This window comes from Heterodontus francisci, chromosome 42 (assembly GCF_036365525.1).
Source record: "Heterodontus francisci isolate sHetFra1 chromosome 42, sHetFra1.hap1, whole genome shotgun sequence".
In the NCBI taxonomy this organism is placed as follows: Eukaryota; Metazoa; Chordata; class Chondrichthyes; order Heterodontiformes; family Heterodontidae; genus Heterodontus; species Heterodontus francisci.
This window is the reverse complement of record NC_090412.1, coordinates 26,506,117-26,519,652: the sequence shown is the minus strand read 5'-3', so window position 1 is coordinate 26,519,652 and position 13,536 is coordinate 26,506,117. Positions and strand designations below refer to the sequence as shown.

Here is a 13,536-nt window from a genome sequence, read left to right as displayed (position 1 = left end):
CCTTTTTGCTGTCAGTGAATTCTTTCCAAGCCATGCCGAATTCTTGACCTAATCTGGAGCTTGCTGCCGACGAGGGTGGTGGAAGCGGAGACCGTCAATGATTTCAAAAAGAAATTAGATGGGCACTTGAGGGGAATTAGCTTGCGGGGCTACAGGGATAGAGCAGGGGAATGGGACTGACTGGATTGCTCGACGGAGAGCTGGCACGGACTCGATGGTCCGAATGGCCTCGTTCTGTGCCGTCATGACTCTAGGGGCTGGATTTTCAAAGGGCCGGGGGGCTGGGACCCATTGTGGGAAGGACTTCAAAATTGCAGTCCCAGAGGTTGTCTCGGAATCCTGACGCCTCTGCGACAGTTCTGAATTTTCAAAGGGCTAGTGGGGAAGAGGTAACGGGAAATGTTCACTGCCAATTAACGGCCCCTTAAGCTCCTTTAGGACCTTGTTTAGGTGCCTGTGTGGTCGTGATTAGAATTTTCAATCTTGAATTCAGCAAACCTGAACAGTCTCTTGCATGTTAGTGCACAGCTGTCATGTTTGTGCAGGGACATCAGAAACTTCTGTCCATTTAATTTGATCTGACCTTTCCTGGACTTGGTTCGACTGCTCTGTCATCATCTAGCCTGCATGGCCACTGTCGAGCCCGGGAATGCTGCTGGTCCTCTAAGGGCTGCCCGCTGTCTTCAGCAAGGCAGCGGCAGCCCCCAACATGGCTGCCACCTGCCTTTTCTGCTGTCCACAGCTAGGCAACTCCCGCCTCCTGGAGGTGCTTGGCGCCTCTAATTGGGTGCTGAGCTCGTCTCCGGCCCAATTAGGGCATTGAGTGTCGCAGCTAGGCCGTGGGATCGGGCCTAGAATTCATCCATGCGTCAGGTTCCCGACTCCGCTTTGAAAAGTCAGCCCCCTGTCAAAGATGAGAACTGCCCTTGACTGTGAGAAATGCACTGGGGGATTCCCAAAACCCCAGTCCCACAGCCATCTTGCCTCACCTTTACAGATGTACATGAGTAACAATTGTATAGCTTTTCTTAAATAGTTTTTCTGCTGAAGGTGAGAGGCTGAGAATGGAATTGGTCTTGGGTCATAATGCAAAACCTGCTATAGAAAATCAGCAGCCCGTTTTACACGCCCACCCGATTATTCTCTCCGTTGAAGCTGCCAGTTCACTAGCACCTGTTCTGTGCTACTGCTCAAGATTAGTTTCATAGCCTCAGTGTCAGCATCAGGTGCTCCCAGGTCTAGCACTCTGCTGTTAGACACAGTTTCAAGGTTCTTCCACTTTACTCCTGCAATGCGTCAACTCTGTCCCAACTTCAGCTTCTCACAGCAGCCACCCCTTGAAAATCAGGTTGGTCGTTGGGTGAAAAATAAGGAAATGTCTTATGTGGAACTAAAACTGGACAGATTCATTTGAAGTAGGACTCTTACAACCACCAGGCAGAGAATTTCATTCCAAGCAGCTGTATTTTTAAATGTTTCTTTTTTTACTCCGAAGGACAGGATGTTGGACATTCAGACACTGAGGATAATGACGTGCTGACTCTTTACTGCCATGCAAAGCCCTGTTTGTAGGTCTGGCACTATCTCAGGACTTGTAAAAATTCCACTCCACATTGATGTGCAGCTGGAAGAGGAGCTGTTTAAAGCACTGACTGCAGAACACAAAGAATTGGAAAGTGACTGCCTGAGAGAGAAATCCAGCAGTCTGATGTGAATCACCACAAAGGGGTTCCCGGGCAATGTGGTGGATTAAGGTCACTTGTGGTCACAGCAAAAGCTGGATTGCGTAAACACGTTCTGCATTGCGACAGAGCTTTCTACCACATCTGTCGTGAGGTTGGAGCTAACAAAATTTTAAACAGGGCGAGTGATTTGTCACGGTGTGTGCGACATCCGACAACAAATCCCACAAAATTTCTACACTTAATCACATTCGATACAGTTTGGTTTCCAAGTCTTGCACACTAAGCATAGATGCTCTCCCGGAGGCAGTGAGCGGCTAACAGGTCATTGGCCTCGATGGTGAGCAGTTGATGATTGGCTGAAAAGGATCTTATTGCCTTGTCATCCACAAGGGACCTTGTGCCGAATGCTCTCCCAGTCCAGGAGCTACATTACACCCAAAGCAGAAAGCTGCACCAACTGCATGGAGTGGGACTGAGGAGGTGGAGCAGTGTAGGTTGGAGATTGGTCCAATCCAATTGAAGCAGAGTAAACATCCCACCATCACCTTGAGGGGAATTAGGGATGGGCAATAATTGCCGGCCGAGCCAGCGATGCCCACATCCCATGAGTAAATTTTTAAAAACCTTGTACTGAATGTGTGTGCACGCGTGAGTTTGCTTGTCACAACCGGATGTCCTGTTTGCGAGGTATGTTTGGAAAGGTTTGCCTTGGCATCTTGTTTGAGGCAGGATCTGGTGCTGTCCAGTGTTGAATAGAATAAAATCATAGGTGTTCAAGGTCAGGAAAGAAACCATCGTACGTTGTCAGGTTGAAGATTCAGCCTCAGTTTCCTGCTGCTCTCTGCGACAGGAGTGAACTGGCGGATGCTGCAGTCTTAATGGAGAGTGAAAGGTCATATCCAACTGTTGATAATCTCAGTGAGCTCTGAGGAGGATGGAAATGAAAGTTCCTGAAGGAACCCCCGAGAGCGCTGCAGATTGAGTCTGTAACGTGTGATGTGGCACAACACGTTAGTGGGATTGCACCTTTTTTTTTTTTTTACTTGTTCCTGTCCTATAACTGACAGCTCCGGGCAGTTTCCTGCATTGATTTCTTCCTTTCCTCTCTGGAAGGTGGTGAATTGTGCCGGGGTGTGGTAGCCCACTGCTTTCTCACCCACGTGGCCGTGGAACCTGAACAGCAAGTACTGAGGAATAGCCCACCGGGGAGGGTATGGCAGCTGAGCCCAAACCTTTTCAAACACGCCCACGCACGCTTACCAACAGGAGTAAGTCGGTAGCTGTTCGGAGCAGGAACTCTGGCTGATTTCTTTTTCTCTCTCCCTCCTTTAACCTGTGGGCTCAGAGAGCACCCCGCTGACCCAGCACAGAGTAAGGATTGAACCTTTTGATCTGTGTGGATCAGTATTACACTGTGTGCTCCCTTTGCCCACTAAACTACGCAGAAAGTCTCTTGTACAAGAATAGAGCCTCACTGTATCTCTGATATCTAATTCTCTTCCAAAACATCTCATATTCCAGAATGTCTGATTCTATTCATTCACTGCTTTTATCTTTTGTCTATTAACCCTCAATCTATCTGTCCATTTTACTGGCATGTATGGTATTGCCCGTGAACAGTGCACTTGACTCCACCGAACACAACACTGATGTAAACTTCAATGAATGTGTCAAAGACAGCAGCGTTTCTTTTCATGAAGACAGTGTCTGTTTAATATGACAAATTTTTTTAAAAATAATTTGCTTTGTGAACTTAATGCTCATTAATATGAGGGATGTTCATGGTAGTGAATGGAATAGTTTCCATTTCAAACAGGTCAGGAATTGCGCGAGTTATAGACAGAGTAAACCTCCTGCAATACTGTCCCATCAAACACTCCCAGGACAGGTACAGCTCGGGATTAGTTACAGAGTAAAGCTCCTGCAATACTGTCCCATCAAATACTCCCAGGACAGGTACAGCTCGGGATTAGATACAGAGTAAAGCTCCTGCAATACTGTCCCATCAAATACTCCCAGGACAGGTACAGCTCGGGATTAGATACAGAGTAAAGCTCCTGCAATACTGTCCCATCAAACACTCCCAGGACAGGTACAGCTCGGGATTAGTTACAGAGTAAAGCTCCTGCAATACTGTCCCATCAAATACTCCCAGGACAGGTACAGCTCGGGATTAGATACAGAGTAAAGCTCCTGCAATACTGTCCCATCAAATACTCCCAGGACAGGTACAGCTCGGGATTAGATAGAGTAAAGCTCCTGCAATACTGTCCCATCAAATACTCCCAGGACAGGTACAGCTCGGGATTAGATCGAGTAAAGCTCCTGCAATACTGTCCCATCAAATACTCCCAGGGCAGGTACAGCTCGGGATTAGATAGAGTAAAGCTCCTGCAATACTGTCCCATCAAATACTCCCAGGACAGGTACAGCTCGGGATTAGATAGAGTAAAGCTCCTGCAATACTGTCCCATCAAACACTCCCAGGACAGGTACAGCTCGGGATTAGATAGAGTAAAGCTCCTGCAATACTGTCCCATCAAATACTCCCAGGACAGGTACAGCTCGGGATTAGATAGAGTAAAGCTCCTGCAATACTGTCCCATCAAATACTCCCAGGACAGGTACAGCTCGGGATTAGATAGAGTAAAGCTCCTGCAATACTGTCCCATCAAACACTCCCAGGGCAGGTACAGCTCGGGATTAGATACAGAGTAAAGCTCCTGCAATACTGTCCCATCAAACACTCCCAGGGCAGGTACAGCTCGGGATTAGATACAGAGTAAAGCTCCTGCAACACTGTCCCATCAAATACTCCCAGGACAGGTACAGCTCGGGATTAGATAGAGTAAAGCTCCTGCAATACTGTCCCATCAAACACTCCCAGGGCAGGTACAGCTCGGGATTAGATACAGAGTAAAGCTCCTGCAACACTGTCCCATCAAACACTCCCAGGGCAGGTACAGCTTGGGATTAGATACAGAGTAAAGCTCCTGCAATACTGTCCCATCAAACACTCCCAGGGCAGGTACAGCTCGGGATTAGATACAGAGTAAAGCTCCTGCAATACTGTCCCATCAAACACTCCCAGGACATGTACAGCTCGGGATTAGATACAGAGTAAAGCTCCTGCAACACTGTCCCATCAAACACTCCCAGGACAGGTACAGCACGGGATTAGATACAGAGTAAAGCTCCTGCAATACTGTCCCATCAAATACTCCCAGGACAGGTACAGCTTGGGATTAGATACAGAGTAAAGCTCCTGCAATACTGTCCCATCAAACACTCCCAGGACAGGTACAGCTCGGGATTAGATACAGAGTAAAGCTCCTGCAATACTGTCCCATCAAATACTCCCAGGATAGGTACAGCTCGGGATTAGATACAGAGTAAAGCTCCTGCAATACTGTCCCATCAAACACTCCCAGGACAGGTACAGCTCGGGATTAGATACAGAGTAAAGCTCCTGCAATACTGTCCCATCAAACACTCCCAGGACATGTACAGTTTGGGATTAGTTACAGAGTAAAGCTCCCTCTACACTGTCCCCATCAAAGACTCCCAGTGCAGGTACAGCATGCGGGTCCGATACAAAGCCAACCTCCTTCAATACACCTCAGCTCCAACTGCGGTGTAGTATCCCTGCTATACCCATGTGCCAGTCTTAAGGCCTTATTGAATGAGATTAATGTAGTTATATATGTGGGTCCAAGCCCAGTGACAACTGGACTGAGATAATGCAGTCTTTTTTTGAAATAGCAAAGAAGCCCTTGTCCAATTGTACCATTGTCCAATTCTGGTGTGTGTGTGTGTGTTCGGACTCAAGTGCCTGGGACTGGTGACTTGCCCATACATATTACAGCTTCTGCATTCCATGGTATACATCCTGCTGCTCTATAGGCTTTACTCAATCTTCTTCTTTCTCCTCCACTCCCATGCCGTTACCTCATCAGAATCGAGACATAAGTCCAGAAGAAATAGATTTAAAGAATGAACCTTGGTATAAGTTCTTTTCGGAGCTGGAGTTCGGCAAGCCGGTAAGTCACCAACTAACTTAAAAGTCAGTCGAGTGTTCTTTATCTTTGCTGCAATTATTTGTAAAAAAAAGACTTTGAGGAATAATTTCACCAGGGTTGAAGAATTCTTACTCAGCAGCTTCAGATCTTTTAATGAGTTGTTTTCACTGTTTAAGATAAAAAGCAATGACTTCCCCTTTAATATCCAGTCACTGGGTGTGTTCTGTGCCAATCTCAGCCAAGATCACTAGTGCTGAGTAGAGTTGGCCTCAGCACCTCGGGGCTAGAGATTAAGGCACCAGCTGGTGTGTGCCTGTGTGCGGACATCAAGTGAGTGCAGGAATCTGGCTCCGATGCAATTCCCTCTGCAAATAGCCTGTTCTCTGCCATTACCTCGGCACGCACTATAAGAGGCTTCACTTAGGAGAGGTATTGATGGCTGCCTGCTGTCCTGAGATCCGGACGCTAGTGAGATTCAGCTCCGCAGGAGAGGGATAAAACCTGGCAGACCTTTGGATTAATTTCCTTACCTACTGCTGTTTAGAAAATTAGTTAAGTTTAGTGGTTGACTGCTGAGCTTCTATCTTTCTCTAACCTGCAACAGAACTCCAGTGTGCCCCTCCATCTCCTCCTCTCTCCTCCTTTTGCATGCCCTCCCTCCAACCCTGCCCTATCCCCTGCCTCTTCTAGCCCACCCTTTCTCCCTGCCCCTTTTCCCCCGCCCTCTCCCCCTCCTCTCTACCCCTTCTGTCCCTGCCCCTCTACCCCCCCACCTCCTCTCTATCGCTTCCCCCTCCCCACCTCCTCTCTATCGCTTCCCCTCCCCACCTCCTCTCTATCGCTTCCCCTCCCCAACCTCCTCTCTATCGCTTCCCTCCCCACCTCCCTCCTCTCTCTATCGCTTCCCCTCCCCCACCTCCTCTATCGCTTCCCCTCCCCACCTCCTCTCTATCGCTTCCCCTCCCCACCTCCTCTCTATCGCTTCCCTCCCACCTCCCCTCTAATCGCTCCCCTCCCGACCTCCTCTCGATCGCTTCCCCTCCCCACCTCCTCTCTATCGCTTCCCCTCCCCACCTCCTCTCTATCGCTCCCCTCCCCACCTCCTCTCTATCGCTTCCCCTCCCACCTCCTCTCTATCGCTTCCCCTCCCCACCTCCTCTCTATCGCTTCCCCTCCCCACCTCCTCTCTATCGCTTCCCCCTCCCCACCTCCTCTCTATCGCTTCCCCTCCCCACCTTCCTCTCTATCGCTTCCCCTCCCCACCTCCTCTCTCTCGCTTCCCCCTCCCCACCTCCTCTCTCTCGCTTCCCCTCCCCACCCTCCTCCTCTCTCGCTTCCCCTCCCCCACCTCCTCTCTCTCGCTTCCCCTCCCCACCTCCTCTCTCTCGCTTCCCCTCCCCACCTCCTCTCTCTCGCTTCCCCTCCCCACCTCCTCTCTCTCGCTTCCCCTCCCCACCTCCTCTCTCTCGCTTCCCCTCCCCACCTCCTCTCTCTCTCTCTCTCTCTCTCTCTCTCTCTCTTTTCCCCCCCCCCCTTCCCCCCTCCCCCCCTCCTTCTCTTTCTCGCTTTCTCTTTCTCGCTTTCTCTTTCTCGCTTTCTCTTTCTCGCTTTCTCTTTCTCGCTTTCTCTTTCTCGCTTTCTCTTTCTCGCTTTCTCTTTCTCGCTTTCTCTTTCTCGCTTTCTCTTTCTCGCTTTCTCTCTTTCTCTCTTTCTCTCTTTCTCTCTTTCTCTCTTTCTCTCTCTTTCTCTCTTTCTCTCTCTTTCTCTCTTCTTCTCTCTCTTTCTCTCTCTTTCTCTCTTTCTCTCTCTCTTTCTCTCTTTCTCTCTCTTCTCTCTCTTTCTCTCTCTTTCTCTCTTTCTCTCTCTTCTCTCTCTCTCTCTCTCTCTCTTTCTCTCTCTCTCTCTCTCTTTCTCCCACCAACCTCCACTCTATCTTTTTCCCCTCCCCCCGCCTCCTCTCTATCTCTTTCCCCCTCCCCGCCCTTATGCCCTGAGATCAGGGGAAGCTGCTGGATATGCAGTTGCTCCCTGTCACCGAGAAGAGGCTGACCTCTGGTGCTTCCCTCAAAATAGACACCAGGCATTGGACCCCGACAGGAAGAAGCCGGGCCTGGAACATCTCTGACTGCCCCTATCGCCACGGTTACACTTTTCTGCTGCCCACCCCAGAAATGCCAGAGCGATGAAAAGGGGTTGGAGAATTGATGTGACAGGTCTGCACCCCTTTATCTCCCTTCCTAGCTCCCGGGAACCAGTCCCTCCTCTCCATGTTGTTCGGGGGTCTGGGACATCTTGAGGCTGTGACTACACCACAGGGGTGATACCTGAGTCAGTGCCAGTGACCGGGAGCCTTGTTAATCAGTCCTTGCACCTTCATTGGTGTTGCAAAGCAGCATCATGTTTGTGCCAACACTAGAGATGTGGTAAGTCAAGCGCCACTGGTGGTTCTGTGTCCAAGCGGAGAAGGGTGCAATCTCGCTCCGCTGGGCACTGACACCACGTGCAGTGTAGGTTCTAGAAGGTGCCTAGTGCATGCTTTGAACCTGGCGGACACTGTATAACTCTCCCTGCAATTGACCTACACTAACTAACTATGACCAATGCAGAAGCAGACATAGACAGAGAGAGAGAGATTCTTTTGGGTGGGATGCTGTTGCCTGCTGGCACCTTAAGAGAGGAGACTGTTGGTGAGAGAGTGTTTCAAGACTGAGGACTTCCCACCGAAACCCAGCTTTATTCGCTTCCGATTTGAAAGTTTTCTTCACTCAGCGCCATAAGTGATAGGCCGAGAAATTCTCTGGCGGTGGAGCTGTTTTTCAGCTATTAACCCAGCACTTAGGCCTCCATTATGGAGGACAGGAAGTGCCTGTGGGGTGGGGGAATGGTTTCACTGCTAGGGTCTGCGGGGAGGAAGGGTCATGCCCTTGGTCGCAGGAGCGAGGCGGGGTTTTAAACACCCAAGCCCTGCGGGGCTATGCTCAGCATATTTGATGCTTCAGGGAATGAATATATAAAATCTTGTGTGTTTTTGAATTGCATCAAACCCAAAGTGACTGAAATGTTGGTATAAATAATGGTCTATCTCTGTTGTGCTGCATTGCAAATCCTGGATATCAGCCATTTGTCACTGTGGTAGGTACTGGAATCAGTTTGAAATCCAATCAACCTTTGCCCCTGTGCTCCATTCCAAACCCTGGCATCTAATGGGTGTCAGTTTAAAATAAAAAATTCATACATTCCTTTTGGGCAAAAGACTGATAACCCAGCTTCAGGCGACATTTACAAAGAAAGATATTGTAAAATGAACTGGTCAGCTGAAAGCTTTCCTCTCTGTATTGTTAGTGAGTTCTCCTGCTCTCTCTCCTTTTCACCAGTATGAGACAACTCTTTAACGTTTCTTCCCTGTCTGTTCTGAACCAACCCTGTAAAGTAGGAACTAGGGGTCAGAATCACAGCCCCCCCCCCCCCCCTCACCCCCACTCTTAAATCCTTGCTTTGGCCTCCCAACCTCTGGAGCCTTGCCCTGTGCTTGCAGTGCTAGCTGCCTATTGGTGAAAGCAAGTTATTTGAAATGTGCTGCTGTTTAAAACGTTAAACCACCCGATGTAAGAAAGTACAGCCCTTCTCCCCAAACCCGCCGCAGCACTGCCCCGCAGCACGGCACTGAGCTTCATAGGGCCCAAGTTGCATTGCTAAGCCGTGCTGATTTTGTGGAGATGGGATGATCCTGGCCCTTTTTCTTCAGTGCCTCTGAGCCAGAGGGGGCGTTGGAGAAGGGGGATGTATGCCAGGGCTACTGCTCTGGATCTCCAAATTACGACTCCTGCTGGACACTGCCTCTGTGTCTGTGCAGATGTTGGGTGGGCTTGGGTGTGATGCTACCTGTGATCGAATAGCTCACAGGTTCTGTTAAAAAATTGAACATGCTGGGACTCTGGTGCCTTCAACTGATTCTGTTGACGTATACGCACCTGAGATGCCATAGTGGGTGGCGGATGTACTGCCGGCGGCCAATGTGATACCAACCCAATACCGCCCTTTTCTACCTCACTGACTGTTGCCATCCTCACCTGAGTGGCCAGTCATCACATGTGAGCATCAGGAAATTATTCTTCTACGCAGGCCCTCACAGCAGGAATGGGCCCTGTCCCCCACACACACACACACACACACACACACCTATGGAAACTGTTTCCAGCAGGAGCTGTTGGTCAGTGATCTGGAGCGGGAGTCCCAGCTGATTTACTCTTTCCTTGGTGTATGTTACCCTGGTTTTAGTGGGGTCCCATCTCCCTGCCTTGAGTGAGACCCACCCACCCCCGCCTAACTGAGCACAGATGAGGAATGCAACCGGTTACCTCCCAGATCAGCCTTGCTTAGCGGTGCCCGCCCCCCCCCCCCACCCCACTGTGCGCATGCAGTGCATTCGGAGTTCAAGTCCGAAGCACGATTTTTGAGAGCCATTTGAATTTTGACCTCTCCTGGTTCCCACGTTCCTTGTGATGTTTTTGTTCTGTGCATTTCTTCATTTCCTCCTTTGCTCTTCATCAGCCTCCAAAAAAGATATGGGATTATACGCCAGGAGAGTGCTCTATCCTTTCTTTAGAGGATAGGAAGGTAACTTGTGCACCCGTTCCCTGATGTGCCTGTGTGACCATACCTTGTCTGATAGCATTAACCCTTCAGGTGCTGCAACCGATCAGCTTCTGAAAGAGGAAGATTTAAGGCCCTCTGTTGGGGGTGATTTTTTTTTTTCAGTAGTGCCTATTGTGTCTTTTCTCTTTCAGAGGCTGACAGACCAACCTTTTCTGTTTTCATTTCAGGCTTTCAGCTTTTGTGGTTTTCCTATCTAATTTTGCGTTCAGCATTGTATCCCTGGTCCTCCGATCATTGCAGAATGATTAGTTACTGATTGAATGCTTCGATATGAGTTCGCTGTGGATGTGTGACTGTACTCACTGTTGCATGATGCCTCCCTATGCATAAAGCTCATGAAAGCAGCCCTTTCAAATAATCTTAACAGCAGTCAAATATTCGTCTTCATTTCTTCCCTGCCAGTTTCTTCCAGCGCTTTGCTTTTTTGCTCTGGGTTGTTTCTGGACTGTAGGTTTTTTTTTTAACAGGCTCTGACACATAACACCCTAATCAAGTCAGGACAGATCTCAGAAGTCAAACTTTCCAGGAGCCAATTGGCCTGTAGTTGCAGATCAGTTGTTGAGTGTAGGGCGGGAGGAGTTTGTCAAGGTCAGTGTAATGAGACTGGGGTGTGGGAATGCCCTGATGTGTAAGGCTGGAGGAGGTTTCAGAGGTGATTGCAATGAAGGTTGGGGTTGTACCTTGGGGAAGTAGACAAGCCAGAGTGGAGGGAGCCCAGGGAGAGATTCCTAAATCAATATGGAGTCAGTAGAAAGGATTGAAGGCCACAGCGAGGTTGAGAAGGGATAATGGCCTGAGTCACATGTGAAAACGGTGACATTGGTTAGGGTGGAATTGGTGCTGTGGGTGCAATAGCAGCTGGGATAGAGGGACTCAACAGGAAATGTTAGGTGACGATGATGTATTCGAGGGCTTTAATGAGAAAAGGGAGGTTGGAAGTGAGGCGAGATCAGCCAATCATTCTGAGACAAGAGTCCAACTCATGATTGGTCTTGTCCACTGCAAAGGTACAATGAGATCGCTAGACAGCTCACTGGGTACATACCCCATGCATTGAGCCAAGTAGACCGAAGAGTTGTATCCCAGCTCTGTGCTGCGTTGGGTGATCCCGACTGGGGCAGTAACTGGAGCACCATTGGCCTCGGCACCCTAGAGCTGGGAAGGAAGAAAGAAAATCAGGCAAGGTCACTGTTTCTGTTTACAATGCAGTGACCCTCTTCCAGAAAGTGCACGCATGAACATCATGGAAAGACGGGAATTGTGATGCCCTTACAGTCAAATAGCTTGTAGATGCTCACCATTTTGACTCGCACGTGAAGAATAATAGCTACATGAGCAGGGTACAACTGTGCCCTAGAGACATGGACCAACACCATAAACTGAGGCAGACAAATTCTTCGCCTTCCAGAAAAATTCCCGCAAATTCTCAGTAAATTTACACCTGGGCCCTGGTGAGGTGTGGGAATTGATGCCTATGGAACGTAATTCCCTAGGGAGGGGGAAAAGAATATAAATTGAATAAAAATGATCGGCAACAGTAAATGGAGACCAAACCTTTGAAAAATGATCACTATTTGAGAAAAAAAAAATATATTTGTTACATTACTGCTGGTCTCAACATGTGTCATTTTAATATTTTGCTCACGTGACTCCTCAATGTGTTTGAGAGTGTTGGTTTGTGTGTATGTTGATTTACATCTTGAAATTCAAGCCTTGTTACCTTTTTTAAAAAGTAAAAGCTGTGCTAAGTCCGCAGTAGTTTTGTAAAGAGCTGTTCCTTGTTGCTGTGAGGTATTCAGCTGAGTTCCGCGAGTGCAGACTGGGATGCTCCAGTTTCCGTATAACACTTGAGTTGCTCTTTCATTGTGCAGCCACTTTCCTCGTGTACTTGGCTTCTTTAACATGCCAGGGGCGTCTGTTTCCATTTGCTCTAACTGAACTCCCCAATTCTTTTCTTTTTTCTTCCCTCCTTTTTAATCAGGATCAGCTAGAAAAAGATCTCTATCTCTACCAGGCTGAGCTAGACACAGATTTAGAAAATATGGAGAAGCTTTTTAGAAGCCAGGACACACGGCGGTGGAAGGTACTGTCAGCGTTCTCCACTGTCATCATTCGCTGCATGCATTAACCTTTTCATTGCTGAGACTGAATAGACCCAGCAATCAATCAGTGCCAAGGGTCTGTAGGAATCCCACGTTGAAGCTTAATAAGCTTGTAATCAATTGATAATTAGCATGCGAATGGCAAGGCTGGGATTGTTCATGTTGGAGTAAAGTACTCCTGTACCTTTTTGAGAGTGTTTTCTTTACAGTATTAAAACCATTATTAGATTATTTTGTTTGCTCTGTCAGTGACAATTCAACCTCTTGGTCAGCATGTCCTGAAAATAAACTGCTCTTTCCTGCATGAGTTCCCTGCAGGAATCGACTCCAAACCTCCGTTGGCTACATTTCAGAGTTGAGATTGGCCATCAGCCCCTGATTTTTTTTTTCCAGACATTGCCTGTATTGCAGATGCAATTTTGTACAGTCGTGTGTGTGTAAGCTTTTTTTTTTTCAACTGCTTCCTGTTGTTGTGCTTGCTGTGGGCCAGTCCCAGTAATATCCACTCCATCCCCATCCATAACTGGAATCTTCTCCAGCTGGCAGTCCAACCGGTTAAGACTCTGAGAGTGCGAGGTTGTCAAGATGGAGCTGCAGACGGTAATTCTCTCCCGTTATTTCTCCTGCTCTGCCGGTTAGCTGCCTGCTGTCCAAGTTGCTTCGATTAGGACTTTCAGATTAATGAGCTCGACGCTTCCTGAGACAAGTATTTATTCAGGAGAACAGCAACGGCAGCTGTTGGGAGAGCTGTTTGTATACTGCTCACTGCAGCTTTGGCTGTCAGATTGAAATGCTTTTGAACAAAGAGCCAGATCTGATGAGTTCTGTGAAAGGGCACGGGGGCAGCATGAGTCTAGCATTTCGAGAAAGCACCGATAACATGATACTCTAAAATTACAGTGCGATTTCTCTTAAATAAGTATCATAGCTCCCCTTTTAAAACACACTCTGTGGATGCTCTATTAAGAATGGATAAAGTTTGTCGAGAGCAGGGATTAGTTTAAAAAATCAGTTTTTAAAATGTTCCAACTCTAAGCCCTACACTGTTTGAGTTCTCCAAAGCCGGTTGGATAT

General features: G+C 48.3%; 1 protein-coding gene across 1 annotated transcript in view; it reads left to right on the top strand.

Annotated features, from left to right (window-relative positions):
- Positions 1 to 13,536, top strand: part of LOC137355285 (sorbin and SH3 domain-containing protein 1-like) — a 147,980-nt gene that overhangs the window by 63,369 nt on the left and 71,075 nt on the right. Inside the window, exons 17-18 of the mRNA XM_068020241.1 lie at positions 5,642 to 5,725; positions 12,342 to 12,443. Coding sequence (XP_067876342.1) covers positions 5,642 to 5,725; positions 12,342 to 12,443 — 186 coding nt within the window. The remainder of the gene's footprint in view (positions 1 to 5,641; positions 5,726 to 12,341; positions 12,444 to 13,536) is intronic.